Source organism: Quercus robur, chromosome 6 (assembly GCF_932294415.1).
Source record: "Quercus robur chromosome 6, dhQueRobu3.1, whole genome shotgun sequence".
In the NCBI taxonomy this organism is placed as follows: Eukaryota; Viridiplantae; Streptophyta; class Magnoliopsida; order Fagales; family Fagaceae; genus Quercus; species Quercus robur.
Window position 1 is genome coordinate 41,276,354 of NC_065539.1, and position 26,319 is coordinate 41,302,672.

The window sequence follows — 26,319 nt, forward strand, 5'->3', positions numbered from 1 at the left end:
CATTTCAGTCAAAATTGGCTGGAACATGACGAGATGGACAAAATTTCATAAAACTAGTTGGAATTTGACCTGAGGTAAAACGGGTGGTATTACCATACTAGACTGCATGCCAGTATAAGATATTCTGGCCATTTTAGCTGGAACAGAGCGAAATTAATAACACTAGATTAAATCTCTCATCCTTTACCCTTGGAGCTGAAACTCAAAAAAAAAAAAAAAAAAAAAAATCAACAAACAAATGAACAAACAATTGAATTAGGACCTACATGGCTCTACTTCTACTTTTGGTTTATGATAAAATTAATGCATCCATTGAAATTTTTTGACATTAACAAGTCAATTTTATTAAATGACTAATATAATTTTTAAAAAATGTAAATTGACATGATAAGAACAACGTAAATTTTATAATAAATTACTAATGTATAGACCGTATTTACTTTCTTTTTTTCTTTATTTAACATTTGAGTTATGATCTATAGCTTAAATCAATGACCTAATAATTATAGTCTGGTTCATTTATTATAAGCATAGTCTATATTTTTTAACAGGCATTGTACACAATGATTAGCTCAATTAATCTAAAAGCTATTATATATATTAAAAAAGAAAAAGAGGTTGAAATATACTGTTAATTCTTAAAGTTTCCCTAATGAGTGACTGTGGTCACTAAAGTTTCAAAAATAAACTTGGACAATTAAAAAAAAAAAAAAGTTACACAGTGAGACGACCTATTTCGACACAAATCTGCCCATCCCATGTCACAATTTAAATCAAATCTTCTGTTTCATATACATGAAGCAATAAATTTAGTGATCAAATGGTGAAAAATAGTGCGATTAGGGGAAAATGGAAAAACCCCACGGAACAGCGTGTTTCTGCCCAAAAAAAGGCCCAAATCTCTTTTGGACCTACAAGATTGGGCGCCACTACCCCACGAAAGGCCAGAGCCATGTTGACAGAATGAATTTGGGCTTCGGCCCAACTCGGTCCAGAAAAGATGAAAAAGAAGCCGAAAAGAAAAAGTTGCAGAATAAATTAGAAAAAGTTGCAAGAAATGCAAATGTTTATACAAATTTAACTTAGAACCGAAGGAATGAGAGAGTGAGTAGTGACTAGTGAGTAGCGAGTGAGTTTATTTTGAAAATCAAAACGAGAAGAGAGAGAGAGAGAGAGAGAAAAAAAAAAATGAGTTTGGATGATGAAGAGTGGGAGTGGGACTTGAGTGCGGAAGAACTCGATACTCTTGAAAGAGACGCTCTCTTGAAATTCGCCGCTAAACCACCACCACCACCACCACCACCAATACCGCCGCCGCCGTCGCCGTCACAACAGCAACAACCGCACTCTTCACATTTCAACAACAATAACCACTACTTTGATCGCTCCCCCTCCAAACCCATTAACAGGGTCTTTATTTTTTACTCTCTCACTCTCTTTATAAACTTTTTACTAAAGTTTTACTCCATTCTTTTCTTTTAATTTCTAGGGTTCTTTATTTCTTTTTTTATTTAAAGTTCATAATATCTTTAACGTATGTCATTCTGCTTGGGTTTTTTTTTTTTTTGGAATTGTGATGGTTTGTATTTGTAAATATATTTTTACAGGTTGAACAAGCTTTGCCTATATCTCCTCGGTCCAGAGTATTGCCCTCATCAATCATATCTAAACCAAACTTTGGTTTGTTTTTCTAACCTAGTTTACTATCTCCTTTCTTTCTTTTTTTAAACCAATTATGTGCCTTGCATTTTCTCCAAAATTATATGCCTTTTTATTTGACTGATGTTTAGGATATTATAAATTTTACTACATAGATCTTACAAACTGACATGTCACCATCACAAATAAGTAATTCAAACACTCATTAGTTTGTAAGATTTTTTTTTTTTTAAGTAAAATTTGTTGTAACTTTAGCATTTTCCTTTTTATTTTATTTCCTTAAGCCCAAAGGTATGAGAAAGTATCTCATGCATCATCTAGGTTGCACAACACTTCATTTGGGATGTCGTATCCATATCCTACCTGACATGTCGTGTTATCATTTTTCATAATTTGCTTGTGTCGATGTGTCTTACCCGACATGTCATGTTATAATTTTTCAAAAATTGCTCATGTTGCCTTGTAGTACCCGTGTATCTGCGTTCATGCTTCCTAGTACATCATCATATATGTGGGGTCCGCAAGCTTCTAGGAGAGGATGTATATATTCGATGCATGAAACAATTATTGTAGAGGCGGAGGTGTTTCTACCCATTGTGGACTGACTGTGACTCTCTTTCTCTTGTAGTATTAAGAAAGAGTTCTTTACAATCACTGAAGATTAAAGTTGTTGAATGATTGAGCATGTGAGAGAAAAGAGAAAAGTGGAAGGTTTGGCTTGACTGCCTACATCCATAGCGGAAAGCCCTTGATGGCTACCTCGTTGCTATTGGAGTGTTTGTACTATGAACCCAATGTAGGGTTTATATAGTATTAGAGAACCCTAGACTAAACTAGATTAGTGTGCTTGCTCTACAAGTACATGGACCTACAAATAGGTTTAGGCCCTCTTGGGCCATAATATCTCTAACAATATAAACACACATATAATAGAAGGGATTCATTTCTCTGTCTCTTAACTGTCCCTACTCATTAAATCAACTAATCTAATTGCCCTTCTTGTTATGTCATTTTGGTTGTAATTTATGATTATAAATTCATGTCAGCTAGTGTCTGACTATATTTGGCTTTCTGTGATCAAAGATGAACCTTTGTCAAAGCCTAAGGCATCTGTCAAATTTTTTCTTCATGCCACCGGAAACATTGCTGCTAAATTTTTATATGACCAGGTATTAACTTCCATCTGCTTGCAGTGTGTTCATTCTTTATCATTGAGTGTGACTCTTATCTTGCTTATGCATTATGTTTTATTTTGCATCAGGTACTAGTAGCTGCGTTCCGCAAAATTCCCAAAGCTTCTTGGAATGCAAAAGAAAGGTCTGTGTGTGTGTGTGTGTGTTTATTTTTTATAGTTATATCTTGTATGACTTCGGAGTTATGATTGCTTGTTCTACGTATTTGCTGGAGTTATTTTGAGGGTGCTGCCTCAGTTTGATGTATAAGTGTATAACTATTAGACTTGTAGGTTGTGGATATTCCCGATATCTTCTTTATCTTCAGCAGAAAAAGTTCTTAGTGAGATACCTGGTTACAATGTTGAGGTAATACTTTTGCCCTTTCCAGCTCTTTATAGTTGGGTGCCTCCAATGGTGGTTTATTTTGAACTCATACGAATCAAGTTCCATTATTTCTAAGGTGATTTTATGATACTTTTTCCCAGGTGGAGGACATGGATCCTTTGGTGCATCGTGCTATTGCTGCTGCCTCTGCTGTTCCAGATCTTCGAGGTAAGCAATGTGCATGTATAATAAAATTGACTTCTAGAATACATTGTCTCTGCTTTGACAATTTTCAGATATTATATGTTTTCTTTCAGTTTGCTATATGTATTAAAAAAAAAAAAAAAAAAATTGGCCCCAAGGGGACGGAGAAAGGAAGATTTGAATTGGTGACCTCCACTTCATGAGGTGTGATCCTCAATTGATTGTGCTACCCTTTGGGCACATTGCTTAATCTATGTCATCATGCGTTTCTAACATCATATCCATATGAAATCTATGAGTAACCAAACATAGAATAAGCATGCACAATGATGATTAAAGTGTCATTGAAAGTGGATTTTATGCTCAATGGCAGGACAATTCTGGGGCTTCGTTTTGGATTTTATATATTTATTTATGTCTTTTTGTTCTAAAGTAGTATTTTATATACTTTTTTGGATTCCTTTTTCATTTTTTAAACACTTTCTGAAGAGGCTTTTCTTTTGTCCTGCCTTATTTCAAGACCGATATGACAGGATGCCTAGCTTTATTGAATCTAAGCTTTTGCCTTTTCAGCGAGATGGTGTTAGGTACTTTTCCTCATTAGACTACTGTCATTGAACAGGCATTGATTAATATTATCCAGTAACATGTTGAAGATTCTCTCTTGCTTAATTATAATCGAACTATGGTAATATTTGAAACTAACATGCATATTTATTTGCTTTTTTTAGGTTTGTGTTGCAGCATGGAGGGCGTGTTCTTCTAGCAGATGAAATGGGATTGGGAAAGACTTTGCAGGCATTTTATTCTCATTTGAACCATGAATAAAATTTCATGAGGTTTAAGCATGTATATTGACTTCATGTGGGTTTTGCAGGCTATTGCTGTAAGTGCATGCATCCGTGATTCATGGCCTGTTCTTATTCTTACCCCATCTTCCTTACGGCTGCATTGGGCTTCTGTAAGTGTTCCTTTGACCTCATATTTCAGACTATTAAGGTGGCTCTTGCCCACATTGCATTTACTTTCTCCTTTCTTGCAGACAATTCAGCAATGGCTGAATATTCCTCCATCAGATATACTTGTATGTTGTCTAAACTAAAACTTTTCTGGTTGCCTTTACTTTTCATTGCTGAAGCTGGAATTTTGAGCACTTTTTTTTTCTTGTCATTGTTTTCTATTTCTGTGAAATTGATATATAGTTTTTGTTGTATTGGTCAATTTTTTATAACGTATTTTTTTCTTCCCTTGCAAACGAGTTAATGTCTAGGTTGTTCTGTCTCAATGTGGTGGTTCAAACAGAGCCGGATATACAATAGTGTCATCAAGTACCAAGGGCTGCATTCGTCTTGATGGCCTATTCAACATCATCTCCTATGATGTAGTCCCTAAGCTACAGAATCTACTTATGGCATCTGAGTTTAAGGTAAGTATTGCTCATTCTATATTTTTTTTACCGAGCTTTCCTTTAAGTCAATATTCAATTGTTTATTCTTTGTCATCTTGGATCTTTGCAATTAGGTGACTCTAAAGAGGACATTGCCTGTGGAAGTGCAGAATTAGTAGTGGGAGTTACTTTTGTACCATCATTTTGTCATGACAGATATGATAGTAAATAAGACAGTTTGATGCTGAATCTTTAAAAAAAAAAAAAAAAAGTAATCATGATGCTGAATCTTCGAAACATGTGAATGAAAAAATAATAGCAGCTGAAATGAGGTTCAGATGGATGAGAGGCTTCTCTTTCTCTCTCTCTCTCTCTCTCTCTCACACACACACACACACACACTTCATATTTTTGTTTTCTAAAGAACTTAAAACTATTGGATAATTGTATCATATATATATATATTTTTCATTTACTTCTTTCAAGTAGAATTTTTTAAATAAAATATATTGTAGTACATATCTCAAATTACAGTGTAAAATTGATAAAATCCTTCCCTCTTAAACATGGAAATTTAAGTAACAAAGATGATGTTATGAAGCTTATTATCTTTTATTTTTTAAAAAGAAAAAGCATTAAACAATATGATGCAATGGATATGGTCATTATTCCATGTTATAATTTTTCCTCTATATGAGGTCTTAAACTGTATAACACTTTCTTCTAGAATTTTTTGGGCAAGACAGAGAGAGAGATTGTACATCACATATATTCATGTAGCTTATAATTTCTTATTGATAAATATATTTGCTCTTAGAAATGATTCATAAATTCTTTTTATTCAGGTTGTGATTGCAGATGAGTCACACTTTCTCAAAAATGCTCAAGCAAAGAGGACAACTGCTTCTGTTCCAGTCATAAAGGTTTGTCTTTCTTGATAAAAGATGACTCTATGATTGCATCTGCTAATTTTATTCATTTACTATGTTTATTCACAAATATTAATCATCGGTCTTGCTCTTTTGTAGTACATGATTATGCTTGAGCCTCTCTATAACTGATACTCCATGTTGAATGCTAGCAAGGTTTTAAAAACCGGACTGGACTGGCCAGTCTGACCGCTTGAACTGGGAACTGGCCACCAGTCTGGTCTGGAAAAAAAAAAAGCCTAAAACTAGTGAAAACCAGGAACTGGAGGCAAATCCGGTTTTGCCCCGGTCTGGTTTTTAAAACCATGATGCTTAGGTTTCTCAAATGTTGTCCCCCTTCTGCTATTTGAAGGAGTGTTAATTTTATTTGTGAGCTAGTTCAGTTAAGAATGATTTTTAATGGCTTTTCAAGAAATCTTATTAGTCAGTTTGAGGAATTTTAATTTTCTTTTAAGGAAGCAATCAGATTTAAATATTATGTTTGGGCATTTATTATCTATTGTATATTCGTCTATCCAATGCTCAAGTCCTGAATAGGCCTATAACTGTAGGGATAGGTCTTTTATACTTTCTAGTGTATTACTTTATCACTAATCTCCAGGCATTTGAATTGGAAACCTTATAATGATCTTCAATCACATCACATTATAAACTCTGGTGGCTATGTAATCTGTCACTGGGTTTGCTTGTGGTGGACAACATTGACTTCGTACAAACCTTGATGACAACTTTGAACAAATTAATCTGACACCTTGATGTAGAACAAACTCTGATTTCAAAACTGATTTGTGACAAAACCAAAATTTGATACAACATGAAAATTAAGAACAAAAACAATAAAATTAGCTTAGAGTTGGCATCTGGGGTTGTATGGGGTGGCTGGTGTACCAGACCAGTTTCTGCTCCATATGGTGTTGGTTTGTGGAAAAATATTAGTCGGGGATGGCCGTCTTTTTCACATTTTATTTTGTATGATATTGGTGATGGGTTGAGGGTGAAGTTTTGGCAAGACTGTTGGTGTGGAGAGAGACCTCTTGCTGTCAGCTATCCTGATTTGTTTAGATTTTGCCGAGATAAGGAGGCAAGTGTGGCTGAGGTTATGAAGTTCTCTAATGGGGTCCTTTTTTGGGATGTAAGTTTCTTTAGGGGTGTTCATGCTCGGGAATTGGAGGCTGTGTCGAGCTTCATGGATACCATATATGGCTCTATAGTAAGGGGGTTTGGTGAGGATAAGATGAGTTGGAAATTAGATAAAAATAAGGGGTTCGTGGTTGATTATTATAGTCTTCTAGTGGGCTCTAATGATTTTTTTTTTCCTTGGAAAAGTATTTGGAATTAGAAGATCCCTTCTTGAGTTGCTTTCTTTAAGCAGAAGATTCCTTCTCAAGTGGCTTTCTTTGTCTGGACTACTGCTTTAAAGAAATGCTTGACGATTGACAATTTATGAAAAAGGAAGGTAAGGTTTGGACATTGGATTGGTGTTATATGTGCAAGTGTAATGGTGAATCAGTTGACTATCTCTTTCTTAATTGTCCAGTTGCTATGGATTTGTTATGCATAGTCAGTTGTGGGGCTCCTTGCTTGCTGGCAAGGCAGGCTTGGTCGTCATTGAAATGGTCATATATTGTTAATTGTTCACCATTTATTAATGTGGTTTCTTTGGAGGGAAAGAAATAGTAGGTGTTTTGAAGATAAAGAGAGATCCATACTAGACCTCAAGTTATTTTTCTTTAGAACTTTATTGGATTGGTTGTCTGCTTTACAAAACCAATCATTCTCTTCTTTTCTTGATTTTCTCGATTCTTGTAATTTTTGTATTGATTTCTTGACCCCTCTGTACATTTCCTGTGTACTAGGGTGTCCCTTTTTTGATATCAATAGAAAAATATTACTTATCAAAATAAAAGAAAACTCAGGAATCAGCACCTAGGTTGGTTGGAGTTGGTACCAGACCATTGGAAAATTATCAAGAAATTTTTTATATATCCTTAACTTGTCTCTATAGGAGTACAATAGACTACTTGGTCTAAGCCCTAAATCTAGTCAACTTAGGCCATATTATTATACGTATATGTGTATATATGAAGAAGAGGTGAAGGCAGTGGTGGTGAGTGAAGGCTGATTATGAATTAAAAACCACGCAAAACTGCTCAATAGAATTCTGGGTTGTACATCATTGGGTGGAAAGACATACTGTGAATTACAAAATATCTTTGACTCTAGGAAATTTAAATAAACTGCTAATAACCTAACTAATTAATAAGACTTAAAATAAAATCCAACTGACCAATAAAAATACAATTGACTTCCAAAATTAAATAAAACTAAATTAATATAAAATTTTATTCATACTTAAAAAAAAAAAAAAGAGATAAAATTTTCTTCATGCTCCCCGCAACACACCCCTTGCACACAAGAAGCTTAAACAGTTACATTTTTTCCTTTGGTCTTGCTAAGCCCAATAAAATGTGCTCATCTGTTAGTATGAGAAGCACCTTTTAGCTTGCCATGCAATTTTCTTCTCCAACTATCTCAAATGGACAAGTTCAATAGATATAGCAGATTAAGATACTGAAAATACCGAATACATCAATACTTTTTCATGATTGAATGTAAACCTTCCGCAAACAATCATTGTACTACATATTTTAGCTCATTCTCTTTGATTTTTTTTTTTTTTATTTTGGTCTGCAATAGTGTAGAATATAGTTCATGTAAGGTTACTTATCAAAAAAAATACATAGTTCATGTAGAGTGGGCCAGCTGCATGTTGATCTACATGTGTCTTTTTTCTCTTGTTCTTTGTCTGTACAAAACTGACATTATTAATGATTTCAGAAAGCTAAATATGCAATATTGCTTAGTGGAACTCCGGCTTTATCCCGACCAATTGAGCTATTCAAGCAGGTACTTTTGCTTGCTATTTTTATGGTAAAGTGTTACCATCAAAAGAACAAAATTTATAATCATTCTGTACAAAATTGTGGTTCACTTTGCAGCTGGAAGCATTATATCCTGATGTATATAAGAATGTTCACGAATATGGTAACCGGTATTGCAAGGGTGTAAGTGACAAGTCCTTTTGAATTTAAAACCTGTATAGTTTATTCATTGTACTGTTATATAGTTCTTTAAAAATGCCACATCTGTTGCTATCTTGCAGGGAATCTTTGGAATTTATCAAGGTGCAAGTAACCATGAAGAATTGCACAATTTGATCAAGGCAACTGTGATGATCCGCAGACTTAAAAAGGATGTTCTTACTGAGCTTCCTGTGAAGCGTAGGCAACAGGTAGTTTTTCTTTCCTTGTCTTTAATCTGCAGCTGAATCTGTAGTTGGTCTTTTATTTTGATCTTTTCATTTGATAAATGTTAACTCTTATAATGTTGTTGGATTGTAGCAAATGATTTCTCTTTGCCTTTGTAATTACCGAGTGGTTTATTTTGCCCCAATTAAAAAAAAAAAGGCTGGTCTGTAGCATCAGTGGGTTTGTGGGATGCAGGCATTTAGTCTTGCAATCCAAATTGGGAAAAGCCATGCAGTTTGGTTTTGGAGACTTTTGTTCCAGAATTTTGTTGCAGCTGTTTTGACATTTAAAAGTCCATATTGTGGATGAAACTCTGATGTGCTGGGAATAAAAATTGATTGAAAATGATAAAGTCAGTGTGCAGATGGTGATGTCAGCACACCTTGGTGGCTTGGTCATATGATGTTGACCACCAGATTGTTCTAATGTGTTCTGGGTTGGATTGATATGCTCTGATACCTAGTTGAGTTGTAAAATATGAGAGAGATATTTGAGAAAATGTTTAGTGCTTTGTTAATCAATCCCTCACCTTAGCACGTCTTTATTAGGGTTTATGATATGATTACAAGAATAACCTTAAGCTATTGTAAAATAACATTATATTATTAAAAAAAAAAAAAAAAAAAAGAAGTACCTTTAATAGTTTTTTTGGGAATTCTTTCTCTTATCCAGACAAGAAATAAACATTAATTTGAAATTCACTTGGCATTGCCAAAATGCTTAGTAATTCTTGTCCATATTACGTCTCTCTCTCTCTCTCTCTCTGCTTGTGTATGTGGTTCATGTGTGTGTTTTGGGGGAAATGTGTTTGCACAAGTGCATTTATATGCACACAGATAAGCATTTCTGTCTATGTACATTTGCAAGCCCTTGTGCCCAATATTGTATATGTATTGGTAGGAAGTTAGAAAATATGTTTATCTTTATGGTTCCTGTGTAACATTTTATAATTATTCTTAATTGATTCTTAGGTCTTCCTAGAATTGGCAGAAAAGGACATGAAACAAATCAATGCTTTATTCTGTGAGGTAATTTAACTCGTTGATTTTATTTATTTATTTAACTTTCTCTGATAACATTAATTATGAATATTTTGGAAAGCAAAGTTTGGTCACTCATGAATTGCAACTGTAGCTGTTTATGGAAGTTTAGTTTGGATGATGCCCTAGGGAAATTCTGTGTAATACTTATGGTTTCATGGTTGCATGGTATGCGATTCTGAGTGTGCATTTGATATAGCCTATTTCCATTGGCTTATTTTTGCTGTAAAATAAATAAGTAACTGGGTAAAAAAGTATAGCTATACCTAGAAAAAGTGGGGCTTTAAAATCCTGTACTTTGGCCAGCTCAAACTATATTGAACAGATGCTAAAGATGTCAAACAAGTGAAACCAGTTTCAGTGATTCTTAGGTAAATCTTCCAGGGTCAATTTGACTTATCCTTGGCCGCTGGTTGAGGATATATTTTGATTTTAAACTACGTATCACTTATTTGATGGATATTATAATGTTGAACTGCATTGGACTCATACATCCCAAAAGTGATTGAGCAAGTGGAGCATTTTTCTCCTCCCAATTTTTGTTAGCACAATTCTTTGTCCTTTCCTTCACAGCTTGGTTTTTCCTTGCTTACTCTTTCTTCTAAAAGGCTCCCATATTTCTTTTCCTCATATCTTATACAGTTGTATTTTCTACTTTTCCCATGCATGTTAGTCTTATTATCTTCTACAAAGTATGTGTGTTATTCATTCTTTGTAAATGATTTCTGAAAGTTCTTAAAGCTGCAGGGTTTTTTTGTTTACTTGAAGAAAATAAGGACAAAATCACAAAAGAATGCAGCTCATATTGATGTCTGTTTTGTAGTTGGAGGTAGTAAAAGGCAAAATTAAGGCCTGCCAATCAAAAGAAGAGGTTGATTCACTCAAATTTAATCAGAAGAATCTTATTAACAAGGTATCAATCTGCATTCTGAACGTATCTAAGAATTTATAGGGCATAATTTGTTCAAAAGGTCAGTACAATTGCTTACACGACTTTTATTAATTATGTGAAATAGGTTCATATTTAACCCCTTTTTTATATAGACTGTTAAGTGTAGTGGTATTTCTTTATATTTTTATTACTAAACTAAATTCTCTCACTTGCTAACTCTTTTATTTGATTCCAGATATATACTAGTTCTGCTGAAGCCAAGATTCCTGCAGTTCTAGATTACCTAGGAACTGTCATCGAGGTACTTCTACCTTGACCCCTGCTTCAATTATGTTCTTCCTTATTTATTTATGCTTCGTTTGTTTCGAAGTAAAATACTTTCAAATGTAAAATATTTTACATGAAAATAATTTCAGTGAAGACATTTTCAAGTGTTTGGCATGACTAAGCACTTGAAAATGCAAGCACAAACCAACCACCACCAACAACCTCAAACCCAGCCACACAGCCGCCACCACCACCTACCATAATCTCAGCCATTACAGTCACAAAACCCAGCAACACCAAACCCAGCCAGCCACCACGACCTCCGCAACCATAACTACCTAGATTTGAGAGATGCGGCCTGAAAAAAATGAGGAAGAGGAGGAAGATCTGCACCGCATTACTGCTGCGACTTCCACACCGGAGACATCAAGGCTGACCGTCCTCACCACCAGCATAAGTCAGAGTCCCAAGTTACTGCCAGAAAGACGAGAAGAGAGAGGAGGGGGTTTAGGAGAAGAGGGAAGAAGCCACACGGTGGGGGGTGTGGGTGATCTGCGTTTAGAGAGAAAGTGTAAAATGTTTTACCAATATTTCAAGTGTAAAACATTTTACACTTGTTTGCCTTGGTCATTCTGGTTGACTGAAAATATTTTACTTTTGACCAAATGTTTAACTACAAAACAAATGCTGAAAAATGTGAAAATATCTTCCTGAAAATATTTTACTTTGAAAACAAATGGAGAGCACCACTGCAAAATGCCAGTGAAGGGTTAAATGTATTCAGAGAAATCTCCAAAATAAAAGATGGGATCTGGTTCTGGTGATATGCTCAATGCCTGCACATGTTTTACCAGTTCACTGTTTTAAAAATCTGTGTGTGTGTATTTTTTTGTGTAACTGCATACTTTTGATGTGCTTACATTCATGATGAAGTCTGTGGGGCATGTTTGTGCAATTCATCTTTGCCTGTTGCTTTTAAGTTTTAACTACATGGATGAAGCCCCTTATAAGTGGTAGTTTTGGATAGTTGGATTGCCAATATTGTGAATGCTTAATTAATTAAAAGTTGCAATTTTGGCACTTTTTAATTTTTAATTTTTTTGGTTTTAAATAATTGAATATGTGATATACCTCAAATTGACATGCCTTTGTAAACCTCTTATTACATGTAATGGGACAACTTTACATTTTCCTTGTCAGAGTACTTCCTGTTTAGGTTTTTACCGCAATGCTTGTGTTTATACCTGTACAAACTACTAAGGTTTTTACTGAACTTCTCCTTAAATCCCACTTAAGTGGTGACCTTTGGTTCAGTTGTCTAGATTGCTTGTGTTACTGAGTTAATTGTCTCACCAAATGTGTGAGGTTATGGTTCTCTGACTTTGGATAAGGTAGAATGGGAGAAAAGAATACATATGGCCAACCTTGATTAGCCTATCAAGGATCCATGGCCAACCCCAAATTTTGGGACTAGGGCTTGGTTATTGTTATTATTGTTATGATTCTCTGATCTATGATAAAGTATTCTTGGACCATTTTAGCTTGAATACTCGTTTTAAGCCTGTTAACATTGTCACTTGATTGTTGCAGGCAGGATGTAAGTTCCTTATATTTGCACACCACCAGCCAATGATTGACTCAATATATCAATTTCTTCTTGTAAGATCACTATTAACTTAATTGAACTTTCTTACGATTGATCTATTCTCATAAAAACTACCAAAATTACAGAAGAAGAAAGTGGGTTGCATTCGTATTGATGGTGGTACTCCTGCAGCTTCAAGGCAAGCTTTGGTTACAGATTTTCAGGAGAAAGATGCTACTAGGGCAGCAGTAGTATGTCAATTTGCTTCATTTGTTTCCATAGATTGTTACATGTTTTGTCTCATCAATCTTCTGTTTACTTGGAATTCTGGTGTTAAACCTATAATCCGAATCTGAATTTTGCATTTATAATTGTCATTGTGCAGCTATCTATCAAAGCTGGAGGTGTTGGGTTAACTTTAACGGCTGCATCCACCGTTATTTTTGCAGAGTTGTCTTGGACTCCAGGTGATCTGATTCAAGCTGAAGATCGTGCTCATAGGATTGGTCAGGTAAACTACAGGAAAATAGCTTTCTGGAGTTGAGAGACATTGTCCACAATAATTCAGAGTTACCCATTGTATTTACATTTGTTTGGCAAGATTGTAGTTTGGCATGTGTTCTTTGCAAGCTATTACAGAGAGCAGCTGGTGCTATAGGGAGTTGAGAGCAAGACAGTAGATAAGATAGAAGGGGCTAGGCTCTTGGGGGAGCGGAGGAGACATTTAGGATAATGGAAATAAAACACGAAGCCTGAGTGGCTGGCAAGCGAGCCTCTAGCCATCATGTCCTTGTCTATATTTACTTTTTGATTATCCCAGTGTTGACTTCATAGGTGATTCCATCACATCAGTGATCACATGTGCAAGGACATGATATTACTCAATTAATTTGGAATTTTCTGTACCTGTATTGCTCATTATTTTGAGTTCTTGAAAATTCTACTAGCTATCCTCCTCAATGTGTGTTTGTCTTGTTCTCTGACATGCTTGCTTTATGTTTCTAGGTGTCTGCCGTCAATATCTACTACCTGCTAGCAAATGACACAGTTGATGACATCATTTGGTACGTTCATATGCTATTTGCTTTACCTAAATGATATGAATTTTTTCTTTATTGAAGTTTGAACGGTTGAATGGGGCTGTGGGTATTGATTATGATGATGATGATGATGATGATGATGATGACAATGAGTTGGTAAGTAACTTTGATATATTATTTCTCCACAGGGATGTTGTTCAGAGCAAGTTGGAAAATTTAGGACAGGTAATATTGCTTGTGTGTGTGTGTTCATGTGGATTTGTGTCTTTATTTTTCTAGGGAGCTCTGAGGTTGTTTCTATATCAAAATATAGCATTTGCAGTCGCAGCACTGTGCTCTGATATAGAGCTTCTACATTCCTCTCCAGTAGGTTTGAAGTGCTTACAAATTGAAGTTTTCTTCCGACTTTACCTCTTGGAAAAAGAAACATGGGGAACAAAACATTTCTCATATGCTGTGATTGGCAATTGGGGGTTAATGCTAGTACTGGTTGATTTTGTCCTTTAGTCTATAATCTGACTTTCATTTACTGAACAATCAGATGCTTGATGGCCATGAGAAAACCTTGGAAGTTTCATCCAGCCAAACAAGCAGCAGCCCTTTAAAGCAGAAAGTTTCATCCAGCCAAACAAGCAGCAGCCCTTTAAAGCAGAAAGTTTCATCCAGCCAAACAAGCAGCAGCCCTTTAAAGCAGAAAACACTCGATTCTTATATGAAGCGCTGTAGCAACATGGATGACTTGGAACATCAGCCCAAGCTCAAACATCCTCGGCACTGAGCTGTACACCCTGTGACAATGTTAATATTTTATTTTCTTACACAAGCATAGCTACAAATGTACAGGCACATGGAAATTGCCTTCATGAAATGGTCAGAGACTCAGAGGTATGCAGTAGTATTATCATCATATTGTGTCCTCTTCACCCTCCATTTTACTGTTAGGGTGGTGCAGTTTTATTGTTCTTGATGCTTTGGTGGGTTTTGGAAGTCGGAAGGTTTTCCCAGCACTCCAAGGGAAGAGGAACCCGAACTTAGATTTATGTTCGGTAACTAACCCCATTGACCTGAGGCGTGTAGATTTATGTAGAGGATCCTGATCCAATCTTGGGCTTCTCTTTCATTTTTTTTTGGCAACATAAGCATTCAATATGAATACACCGGTATAGCTGATGTGAACATTGTTATATAGTGGTAGTACTGGTAGTCTGTTTGCAAAGAAGCGTATGATTATTGCGGTGGAAGTTCCTCTCTGTCTCTCTGCCTCTCTCTCTCTCTCTCACACACACACAAATTGTAGATTTTAAAATTCTGTCACGTCACTTGAAGACGAAGTGTAACATATGCCATATACTTTGCACGATTTCCCCCCTTCGTTCCACTTGTAAGTTACACTGTTACACATTTACCAGTGGGTTTTCAACCTCAGACCCACTCTACCCTATTTGTGAAAAAAGTAAAAATAAAAGATAACTCATAAATGCAGGGAGACGTTTGGCTTCAAACCAGATTTGGAGTTATCTTCCTCCAACATACTGTGTAGATTAAGGAAATTATCTATGTATAGCTTTATTCATGACTTTTTTCCTTTAATGAATTAGCGACTTGATTAAATAATACACAAATAATCTTATAAATCACCATGTATTGGTATTGGTAATGGATTGAAGGAGTTAGCTCTAATTTGAAACTAAACTTCGTATTGGTAATGGATTAAAGGAGCTAGATCTAATTTGGAACTAAACTTTGTTCAACTACATTGGTCATACAATTTTTCAATTGGGAAACCCTAATTGTATCTAAGTATTGCATAAGATACCATCAATCCAAATGGTTTTGGATTAGACATGTCTCAAAATAAACTTTTTGTTGTAATACAAGTTTCAGATAAGAAACTTCGTTTTGTTTTGTATTTTTCTGTGCGTGCATGTGTGCAAAGGGGGGATGAGTTAGTAACGCACATTTGCAGTGATGTCATATACCCTGATCACACCCTTCCAAGTAACGAAATAATTGCCAAATACAATTTATTACAATTACAATCTGTGTTTGCATTTACATTTTACACAAGTGAAATGAGGATCTCCAAGAATGCCAATAATAATGCAAACTTGATTATCGCAAGTGAGCCGATTGCACCAAATATCACTCACAGAAAGCAAACAGCTCTTCTAAACTGCTGCTGCCAAACCCAAGTCTTTCTGCTCATCCCCTAAGAAATTAGCCACAATAACACCCACATCGTCCAATCCCACACCAATGAACAAGGGATTCGTTGGAGTCCTAACAGAAACATCTACTCCCTCAGCATGACTGCCATCAACACTGTTCAAAACCCTCACATTAGGACCATCTTTGCACTTGCCCAAGCATTTACACCCAACAACAGCACCCTCAACACCGACTACCCGTTCGAATTCTTCCAACAATGCAGGACCTCCTGATTTTCCACACTTTTTACCCATGCAAACCTCAATCCTCTTTGCTGATGATGGTACTGTTACTGAGCTACTACTTTCATTATGGCTAACAGCACTACTACTGCTAAAACTAGTACTAGTTCTAGTGCAGCATTCTACTCCATTAATATCTAATCTGTGATCTCCCAAACCATTTGCCTCAGTTGTGTTCCCTTCTTGGGTCAGCGTGCTAGGAAGGGTCAATGTTGTTGCTGTTTTTTGAGAAAGTAATTGCACATCTACTACTGATTCTGCTGTTTGTGCAAGGGGTTCGCTTCTCAAGCTGCTCATGTCAATCACATCTTCGCATTCACTGTCACTCGATTCAGAAGATTCAGATGATGATGATTCACAATCAACCATCCTATTCATTTGTGTGGCTTTATGCTTGGCCTTCTCTTCTTTCCTTTTCCTCTTCAATTCCTCCTCCTCCGCCCTTAGATGTTGCAGTTGTTTCATCAATACGTCTGCTGCATCCTACATAGGGTAAAATAGAAATGTAAGGAAAAAATTTCAGCCCTTCGGTCTATAATTTCCTCATTCTATGCAAGAAAAACTAGACCATCTCAAATTGTTTGTGCAACTTTTCAAAACGTACACAACAATATCAAAAAACTAAAAGGAAAAAAAAAAGGCTTTTTGGTCTAAATAAACAATCAAATAGTTTCGATCTATGCCAACATAAATAAAGAAGCTGATACATCCTACAGAATTTCATGTTAGCTAATCTAAAAAGGAAATTGCTAAAATTACTGTCAATTTTGCTAAAAAAAAATTATTAACTAATTGATGCGATAATGAATGTGGTTGCGGCCCTTCAATATCTGAATTGTTATTTGTGATTAGAAACCTGTGAATTTGTAAGGTTTAAGAAGTGATATTTGTAATATCCTTGCATCACTATTCACTCAATCTAATAATCTCCAACACAAACTTCAAATTATTTACTATACTTTTTAAAAGTCCAGCCAATTTACACGACCAAAAACGGTGCAGGCAACAAAGACCCACAACCAACTTCAACCATAATTAAATTCCACATTTCCACAAGATCAAATTAAAAAAAAAAAAAAAAAAAAAAAAAAAGAATTGGAAAGAAAAAGAAAAAAACCTACCGAGAGCACCTTCCCTTGAACTTGATGAAGCAAATCGTTGTCAGAATCTAAGCCAAAGCCAATATCAGAAAACTTGGACAAGTCCCTTGTGAGAGACTCTAGCAATTTCAACTTCTTCTTTGGTGTAAGTTCATCCGAACCATTCTTCTCCTTCTTCTTCTTCTTCTCCTCCTTCTTCTCAAGTCCAACACACCTGAGACCTGTACCCGCATAATAGTACTGTGTATGCCGGTAATCACAAAACCCAGAATTCATAACCATAGAAAACTTTCTGGGTGGTCTCACTCTCATAGCAGCTCTACATGGCTTGGTATTTTCAAAGTGGGTCTCGATCACAGCTCCGGAAAGACAAGGAACCCGCCGGAAAGTCACGCCGGAAACTTCCATTCTGACGCTGAAACTTGAAAACCCAACACACAACGCAGAGGTTTTTTTTTTTTTTTTTTTTTGACTTTATCTAAAATTTTGGAACCAAACTCTGGGAGCTACAGAACGAGGTTTCTTTATAGAGTACAGGCAAAAGTGTGTTTTTACGTAGTAGTAGGTTCGAATTTACAGTAACTGTTTGCATACGTGGCTGTCTCCGGTTCGTTAATGATGACGTGGCTCCAAACCTTGGAGGCTCGTGACCGTTTTCGTTTTCCCACGCATTTTCTTCGTGCCGACACACGAAGACGCTTCCTCGTAGTCGTTGGATTATATCGTACGGTCGTGATTTACCCACGTGGTGCCACGTAATCTGACACGTAGGTTTAGCTGGTCGCTGTAGCTGAATTAAAAGACTCTATCAACCGTTCAAATGTTTGAACCATTGTTCGGATCTACACAGCTCCTATTCTAAATAAAATTAATTATTGGTCGAATAATATATAGGTGGGAATGTTGGTGACTGACTCATCATTGACAGAATGGAAGCAACAACAATAAAGAGTTGTTTTGGGTGGCATTGGACAAAAGCATATTCTCCAAAGTCCAAAAACTTCGCATTCCTTTCATTTTAATAATTCTATTTAACTTGATAAAAAAAAAAAAAAAAAAAAAATTCTATTTAACATTTAACAAGAAACGAATAAATAAATCTACACTACATAAAATATTAAAGATTCCAGGATTTAAGTTCATACCATTGGAGTTCAAATGATAGCTTATTGGTAATGTCACCATATATGATGTCGAAGTCCCAATAAGCATGAGAATATTCCCCAAATCTTGCTCTGATGATTTTTTAACTTCTTAAGTGTTAATGGTTTATGAAACTTAATCTTCATATAATCTTAGAAGTCATTTTTAAGAGTATGCATTTTAGTTTTTTATATTGTGGGATGATTTTCTTTGGCTTAGCTACAAGTCATAACATGGTTGATTGATGGATGGAATCAAATATATATACATATATATATATATATATAAAAAAGCAAAGACCTCATATGAGAGTCCATGAGGTCTTACCACGTGGCACTCTAATGTTGCATTTAGCATTTTTCATCTCTTTTCATTAATTTTTTTTACTGTTACCCGATAGATCATAGTAACTTATTTTTACTATTATATAAATTTAGCATTTTCATCCCTTTTTATTAAGTTCTTTTTACTGTTACCCAATATATATCATAGTAATTTCTTTTTACTATTATATAAAATATGGCTTGTTTTTCACAATTACTCCAAAAATTATTCACTGCAAAATAGATTACCTTTTAAAAGTATACCAAACCTTATGAAAAACTTAAGTCTAGTTATTACTTTACATATTATAACCTAAGTTTGACCATTCTCACATGTAAATCAAAGTAAAAACTCTTACCCTCTTACAAACTCTCTTCTTCCTCCCCCACGTATAGATGATACTTTTAGAAAATATCATTATCATGAAATCATGTCTTCATTTTTCTTCAATATCAATTCAATATGCTTTTGTCTATTAATAATGTTCTATGCAAATTATGCAAACAAATTCTTTGTCATCGACCAGTGCAACAAAAATATATATAAATCTTGAGATTCCTGAGGTTGCTGAAATAATTGACAAGTGCATATTTCTAAAATTTATAATAAAAAAAAGTCTAATAAATAGCATATACTATCTCACTAAATGCTATTAACTTAATACTTTCTTTAAAAAAATTCAATGATAGGAATGGTAAAAAACATGATCCTATACAAGAAATACCAAAAATACATGCAAAACAATTTTCATAGGAGGATTTATTTTTAAATAATATGAAGACAATAGTAAAGATAAAATGCAATGAATGAGATTCTACGAAACAGGTTTGTTAATTATTTCAAATTATAATCATCATTTATGTAAAAAAATAATGATACATCATATTATTTACATTAGAAAAATAATACATATTAATTTCAAGTTCATTGCAAGATGTGAACCACTAGGGTATTGCAACAATAAGTAACATTGAAACAACAATGAGTTGGTATTACATTTTGTGTGTACTTTGGGAAAGGAATGTCAAACCACAAGTAGGATCATTTTGGTGTGCAAAATGTGAAACAAAAACAAATCTTTCTATTCCAAAGTTAAAGGCACATACATTAACTACATACTCTCCAAATATTTATAATATATTTATCTCACTATAACTACTATATATATACAATTGCAAACTACTTTAGATACAGGATTCAAATTGAATTTTTTGATGCAATTGACAAAACAAATTTTGTGATATTTGATCAAGATGCCGAGAAAATCTTAAATAAATCTACAAAAGATCTTGTTGAAAAATAAATTGAGGTACAACTTATTTAAATTATTGTAAAACTATTAATATTGGAGAAGGAATCCCACGTGATTTGAAAAAAAAAAATTAGGAAAAAAATGGATTTTCCTACTTCATTTGAATGAATTCAATCTAAATGATGGGTTTGAAAATTACATATGTAAGGACCCGATTTGGAAAAGCTAGCCCAGAACGTGGATAGACTTTGGCCCAAGAGGCCCAAAACAATGAATTTGTAGAGAAATGGGTCGAAACACTGGGCTTCAGTTAATCAGACAACAACATGGATAGGCTTTATGACAAAAAGATAAAAATGAACTCTTATCAAATGAAGAAGAAACGTCCTCGACTTGGTCCGAGGACAATAGTTCAAAAACAATGTTCTTAAAAAGTGTTACAAGTTTGATTGTGGATTGCTATAGTGTTTTTTCTATCTCCTCTCTGATCCCCTTTCTTGTTCTCTCTTTCCATTTATACCTCCTCCTCCCTTTACCTCAACCGTCCACCTGTAAGCTAGATGGTTAGGATTGATACTTGTCCCATCAGTCCTTCTCATCAGTCTTCAAGTAGTAGTTGTAAGGCTGAAATACACTATTCAGGCATCACTTCTACATTAATGCGGCTAGGGGATTAGCTGTAGTGCATTTAATGCGGAGGCAGTAGCTTTCTCCCCAGATATTTTGGGGTTCATCCTTATCTCATATCTCTGCATTGATTGTCCACCTCAAACGAATTTCGGGGACTACCATTTTTGCTGTAAATCCATTTCTCAGGACCTCGACCAAGCTCGGTCGAGAAATTTCGTTCTTGGCACACTTTCCAGAGCCTTAAAGACCTAAACCCTATCATTCCTTCATCAGTGTAATTTCCTTCGACGAAGACATCTCATCCTTGGACGGATCTTTGTCCTCGGCTTGGGCCATAGGCCCAACATATGAATAAATAAAGCACTTCTAGGCCCAAGGACCCTACAATAGCCCCTCGAGATTCCCCTTTCTGTCTCCTTGGGAAGAAAGGAGGATCTCGATAACTCCAGATTAGCTCCGCACCCATTTTGTTCCTCCTTTGCTTATGAAGACGCCTTTTTGTCTGCCCAAAATGCGCTCCTGACGTTGCGGCATTCGAGGCACGTCCTTAATAAATTCTGACGGCTCTTTGTCCCCCACGTTCTACGGCATGATGTGAATTGTAAGGCTGAGGGCTTTGTTGGGAATTGAGCGGGAATTTTCCCGCTCTCTGCTCTCTCCTTGGTATAAATACCAATTAACTCAACTTTTTTTTAGCATTCATTTCGTTCTAGCACTCATACGTTGAACCTGCACACCTTTTCAACCTTCCTGAGCCCTTACAAATACTAAGGACCTTCCAAGGACACCTTTACTCTCTCCGTAAGTCTTCTTAAACTTTTGCTCTTTAAGTTTCTACATCCTTCTCTTTTCTTCACGTTCTTTCTTTTTCAATCTCTTTAGTTCTTCCCAGCTTTTCCTAGAAATGGGTAGATTTAAGAATTTAGTAGATTCCGAGGAGGAGATAGAAAACTTTAGGGCTCTTTATAACATCCTTTCAGGAGTAGGAATTAGATACTGTGATGAGAGTCAATGGCATGAGGATAGGTAGGTCGGGGAGGTAGTGATCCCAATGATAGCATTCATAGAAGGGGGGATGAAAATCCCCATGGGTGGAGTCACTAGGGACTACCTTAGAGCTCATAGGTTAGCTCCCACTTAATGTGCTCCTAATATGTTTAGGATCCTAGGCTCCGTGGATGCTTTCAACGAAAAAATGGGTTTAGGTCTAACCCATCATGATGTAAATTGGGTCTATAACCTTCACCGCTTAAAGGGACAGGGATACTACTTGAAATCAAGGTATCCCGAGGTTAGGCTCATTTAGTGCCTCTCCAAATCCAACAAGGGGTTGAATAAAGACTTCTTGATCTTGTCAGGGGAGTGGAGTGATGGTCTCCCTTGCCCGACGAGAGAAGGAGAACCAAGTGGGGTACTTAGACTAGGGTCTTCATGTACAAGTTCTTTCTTTGGTTCATGGTATCTTTGTTTCTGACAATATTTTATTTCACCGATGGATTTGCAGATAAATGCGATGCTAAACCGAACTTCAACCTAGTCAATAAGGATAGCTTAGAAAAAATCCTTAAAGCCGAGGTATTTGTAAATTTGGATGGCCAATTACGAGCGGCTCACCTGATCCTCGGATACATGCCAATCTCGTTCAGCTTCCAAGCTCTGAAGTGCGTTATAAGGGCTACAGACCCCCATCTACATCGGATAAGTATAGCTGCTCCCGGTTTCCTTCTTCCTGGCCCAAAAGTAGAAATCGAAGAAGTTATAACCCCCATTCTTGAAGGTATACCAACAGTAGAGGCCTCATCACTACAACAGACAACTAGTGCGACCGCCTCATGTTACCCCCCTAGTATACAAGGAGAGGAAGTGGTAGAGTTAGCCGATTCTGAGGAAGAGTTTGAAGTCTTCAACCGAGAATTCTCCCCGGAAGCTTCAAATCCTAATCTCGGCCCTCCGTTCTCACCCTTAATCGACGAGATGGGGATACAACGCAAACCCAAGTCCAGCTTGCTCGACTTGATAAGTCATAACCTGGGAGGGACGCATCTGGGAAGGTTGCCCAGGCCAAGCCTCCTACTCCCTCTCAAAACAAGATTCCCATTACTCCACCCGTCTTGCCCTCTCAAGCAACAAAGCTGAAGAGAAAAAGAGATGCAAAGGGAAAGGGAGTGATAGGAACTAAACAAACCCTTCCTCCCCGTGAAGACGAAGTTTAAAGGGCCCCCAAACAAGCTAAGGTGGGGCAATGGGGAGCCAAGAAGAGAAGTGATTCTTAGATGGGGCCTCCAGCCTGGCTCCCTACCCCAATGTTGGATGTGGAACCTCTTCTCGCTGATGCCTCTATTCGCGATTTCCAAGGAGGAAAGAGTAGCTACGCTGCAAACGCAATGGAGCAGGCTTTGCTCCTTCTTAATTGGGGACACGGCTAAGCTACGAGGCATGAGGAAACATGAAGTCTTCCTTAACCTCAAAAGATACCTTGCCCTGGTATATTCCTTTCCTATATCCTTAGTTTATTTTCTTTTAACTTCTTTTATTAATCCTTGTTGATTTCTTTGGCAGGATGTTCAAGCCTCCTTCTGGGTAAAGGAGATTACCAACTCTTGCTATAGGCAAATGAAGGAAGAAGAGGGGAGGCGCAATGCTGCGGTAGAAGCTTTTCAAGTTGCTGATAAGAGTATCCAAGAGCTCAAGAGGAAGCTACAGGAGGAGGAGAAGGAAAGGAAGTACGCGGTGGCCTCTCTGGAGAGTGTAGAAAAGCAAGCTGAGAGTCAGAGATTGTTGCTGCGTATCACCGAGGACAACCTGACCTCTTCCAAAACTCAAATCGCTGCATTAAAAAAGAAACTAGAAGAGGTCGAGAAGGCCAGAGCTACTACCGAGAAAGCCCAAGAAGAGGCGGAGAAAGCCAAAGATGAAGCTGAGCAGCATGGCTATGACGTAGGCATGGCTGAGACTGAGGACACCCTAAGGGCCGAAGTCCCAGCCGTGTGTAGAACTTATTGTGCCCAGACATGGGAAGAAGCCCTCAACTAGGCTGGGGTTGAAGCCTCTTTCGTGCTCAGGAGGGCAGAAAGTGTCTACTACCCGCCGGCCATACGCCCTGCAAGCTCTTCGGATTCTAAGGCCGACCCGGCGTCCTCGGAAGCAGTTGACGCCCAAGGAAGTCCAACCAGAGCCCCTTCTGCAGTCAACACTTCCTTTGAGGGTGGGGAGCAAGCCGAGGATACTATAAAAGCTGGAGATGCCAACCAAGGTGCAATCCAGGGTGTTGGTTTAGCTCCAACTGTTCCAGGGGATCTTCCTAAATAAAAAGAAACTTCCCAGAACATGGAGCTGGTATTGGCAACCCTTGCTATACCTTCAAAAGCAGATCCCAAGGATAAAGCTCAAGTACCCCCCACTGCAGCAAATACCCAGCCCCCCAAAGATGTTAAAGAAAAACTTGTAATTAAGATGAAAAAATAATTGTATCTTTTCTTTGTTAGTTATTTGCCTTTGTTAAGAACTAAACTTTAATGAAAGTTGCAGATTTTCTTTTTATGATTTTGCTTGTTGTGATGGAATATAACTTGAATGACCAATCCGTCTAAGTAATAATACGTGCCTTACATGAGAGTGTGATCAATGTTAAAACAACCCGAATCTACTAAGTTACATACCTCGGCCCAGCATGATTTGTTTTTTTAAAACTTACTTAAAAATAACCTTAAAGGAATTGCATAGTAGACCACTTTCATACAAACATGGGTATACCTGCAAATGCTTTAAGTGATGCTCATGAACATCTAATTTCAACCATTGTAATTGTACCCAGAGTATGTCACACTTAGTCACTTAGGTGATGGTCAAGTTGTGTTTACTTTCTTAAGGTAGAGGTGTAAGTAACCAGACTTAGAGCAATGAACAAAGTTATCAATTTTCCCAAGGCATGTGGTTCGAGGAGCCAGGCATGGCCAATGTTCAGTTTGATACTTAAGTAGATGCCAATGAGTATTAATTTTCCCAAAGCAGATGATTCAAAGAACCAAGCATAGCTTAGGTTCTGTTTAATACTTAGAATAATAAATAAAGTTATCAATTTTCCCAAGACATGTGGTCCGAGGAGCCAGGCATGGCCAAGGTTTAGTTTGATACTTAAGTAGATGCCAATGAGTATTAATTTTTCCAAAGCAGATGGTCCGAAGAGCCAGGCATAGCTTAGGTTCTGTTTAATACTTAGAATAATGAATAAAGTTATCAATTTTCCCAAGGCATGTGGTCCGAGGAGCCAGGCATGGTCAAGTTTCAGTTTGATACTTAAGTAGATGCCAATGAGTATTAATTTTTCCAAAGCAGATGGTCCGAAGAGCCAGGCATAGCTTAGGTTCTGTTTAATACTTAGAATAATGAATAAAGTTATCAATTTTCCCAAGGCATGTGGTCCGAGGAGCCAGGCATGGTCAAGTTTCAGTTTGATACTTAAGTAGATGCCAATGAATATTAATTTTCCCAAAGTAGATGGTCCGAGGAGCCAGGCATAGCTTAGGTTCTGTTTAACACTTAGAATAATGAATAAAGTTATCAATTTTCCCAAGGCATGTGGTTCGAGGAGCTAGGCATGGCCAATGTTCAGTTTGATACTTAAGTAGATGCCAATGAGTATTAGTTTTCCCAAAGCAGATGGTCCGAGGAGCCAAGCACAGCTTAGGTTCTATTTAATACTTAGAATAATGAATAAAGTTATCAATTTTCCCAAGGCATGTGGTCCGAGGAGTCAGGCATGGCCAAGGTTCAATTTGATACTTAAGTAGATGCCAATGAGTATTAATTTTCCCAAAGCAGATGGTTCGAGGAGCCAGGCATAGTTTAGGTTCTATTTAACACTTAGAATAATGAATAAAGTTATCAATTTTCCCAAGGCATGTGGTCCGAGGAGCCAGGCATGGCCAAGGTTCAGTTTGATACTTAAGTAGATGCCGATGAGTATTAATTTTCCCAAAGCAGATGGTCCGAGGAGCCAGGCATAGCTTAGGTTCTGTTTAATACTTAGAATAATGAATAAAGTTATCAATTTTCCCAAGGCATGTGATCCGAGGAGCCAGGCATGACCAAGGTTCAGTTTGATACTTAAGTAGATGTCCAGAACACGTGATAAGCAATATAACAAACCCAAAATGAAGCCAAAAGAACCTCCATTAATAATAATATCTCTTTAGGTTATATACATTCCAGGGGCGTGGTATGGCCCTCTTTTCTAGATCTTCTAGATAATACGCACCAATCCCGGCCATTGATGTAATGCGATAGGGCCCTTCCCAGTTAGGTCCCAACTTCCCCCATGTTGGGTTCTTGGCTGTCCCCATAACTTTTCTTAGAACCAAATCTCTAAATGTCAGTGGCCTCAGCTTCACATTAGCATTGTATTTTTGTTTGAGCTTGTGTTGATAATAAGCTAATTGGACTTTGGCATTCTCTCGTCGCTCTTTAATTAAATCTAGGCTTTTTTCCAACAGCCCATTGTTGCTGCCTAGGTCAAAAGAACTTGTTCTGAGTTTGGGGAAACCAGTCTCTAATGGGATGATAGCCTCGGCACCATAAGTCATTGAAAAAGGCGTCTCTCCAGTGGATCTA

The 26,319-nt window shown here is 36.8% G+C and overlaps 2 protein-coding genes across 9 annotated transcripts; one reads left to right on the top strand and one right to left on the bottom strand.

Annotated features, from left to right (window-relative positions):
- The first annotated feature begins 1,064 nt into the window (after nucleotides 1-1,064).
- LOC126688785 (uncharacterized) lies at nucleotides 1,065-15,051 on the top strand. Of its 8 annotated transcripts, XM_050383613.1 has the most exons (25): nucleotides 1,066-1,410; nucleotides 1,608-1,680; nucleotides 2,743-2,828; nucleotides 2,921-2,976; nucleotides 3,125-3,200; nucleotides 3,320-3,386; nucleotides 3,883-3,949; nucleotides 4,094-4,160; nucleotides 4,240-4,323; nucleotides 4,405-4,446; nucleotides 4,633-4,788; nucleotides 5,595-5,672; nucleotides 8,517-8,585; nucleotides 8,678-8,743; nucleotides 8,842-8,970; nucleotides 9,958-10,014; nucleotides 10,850-10,939; nucleotides 11,154-11,219; nucleotides 12,776-12,844; nucleotides 12,917-13,021; nucleotides 13,156-13,281; nucleotides 13,776-13,834; nucleotides 13,999-14,035; nucleotides 14,352-14,379; nucleotides 14,422-15,051. In XM_050383613.1, the coding sequence occupies exons 1-25, from the start codon at nucleotides 1,189-1,191 to the stop codon at nucleotides 14,586-14,588; spliced, it is 2,142 nt and encodes a 713-aa protein (XP_050239570.1). In that variant the 5' UTR covers nucleotides 1,066-1,188; the 3' UTR covers nucleotides 14,589-15,051. The 8 variants fall into 8 exon arrangements, 5 of the variants coding, with proteins under 5 accessions (XP_050239573.1, XP_050239571.1, XP_050239572.1 ...); XR_007644352.1 differs by lacking the exon at nucleotides 13,999-14,035 and having other exon boundaries at nucleotides 1,065-1,410; nucleotides 13,220-13,281; nucleotides 14,422-14,508; XR_007644350.1 differs by having other exon boundaries at nucleotides 1,065-1,410; nucleotides 13,220-13,281; nucleotides 14,352-14,465.
- Nucleotides 15,052-15,809: 758 nt separating this feature from the next.
- On the bottom strand, nucleotides 15,810-17,873 carry LOC126688786 (diacylglycerol O-acyltransferase 3). Its single transcript, XM_050383617.1, has 2 exons — nucleotides 17,382-17,873; nucleotides 15,810-16,743 (listed from the first exon to the last, which is right to left on the bottom strand). The coding sequence occupies exons 1-2, from the start codon at nucleotides 17,766-17,768 to the stop codon at nucleotides 15,979-15,981; spliced, it is 1,152 nt and encodes a 383-aa protein (XP_050239574.1). The 5' UTR covers nucleotides 17,769-17,873; the 3' UTR covers nucleotides 15,810-15,978.
- Nucleotides 17,874-26,319: the final 8,446 nt, after the last annotated feature.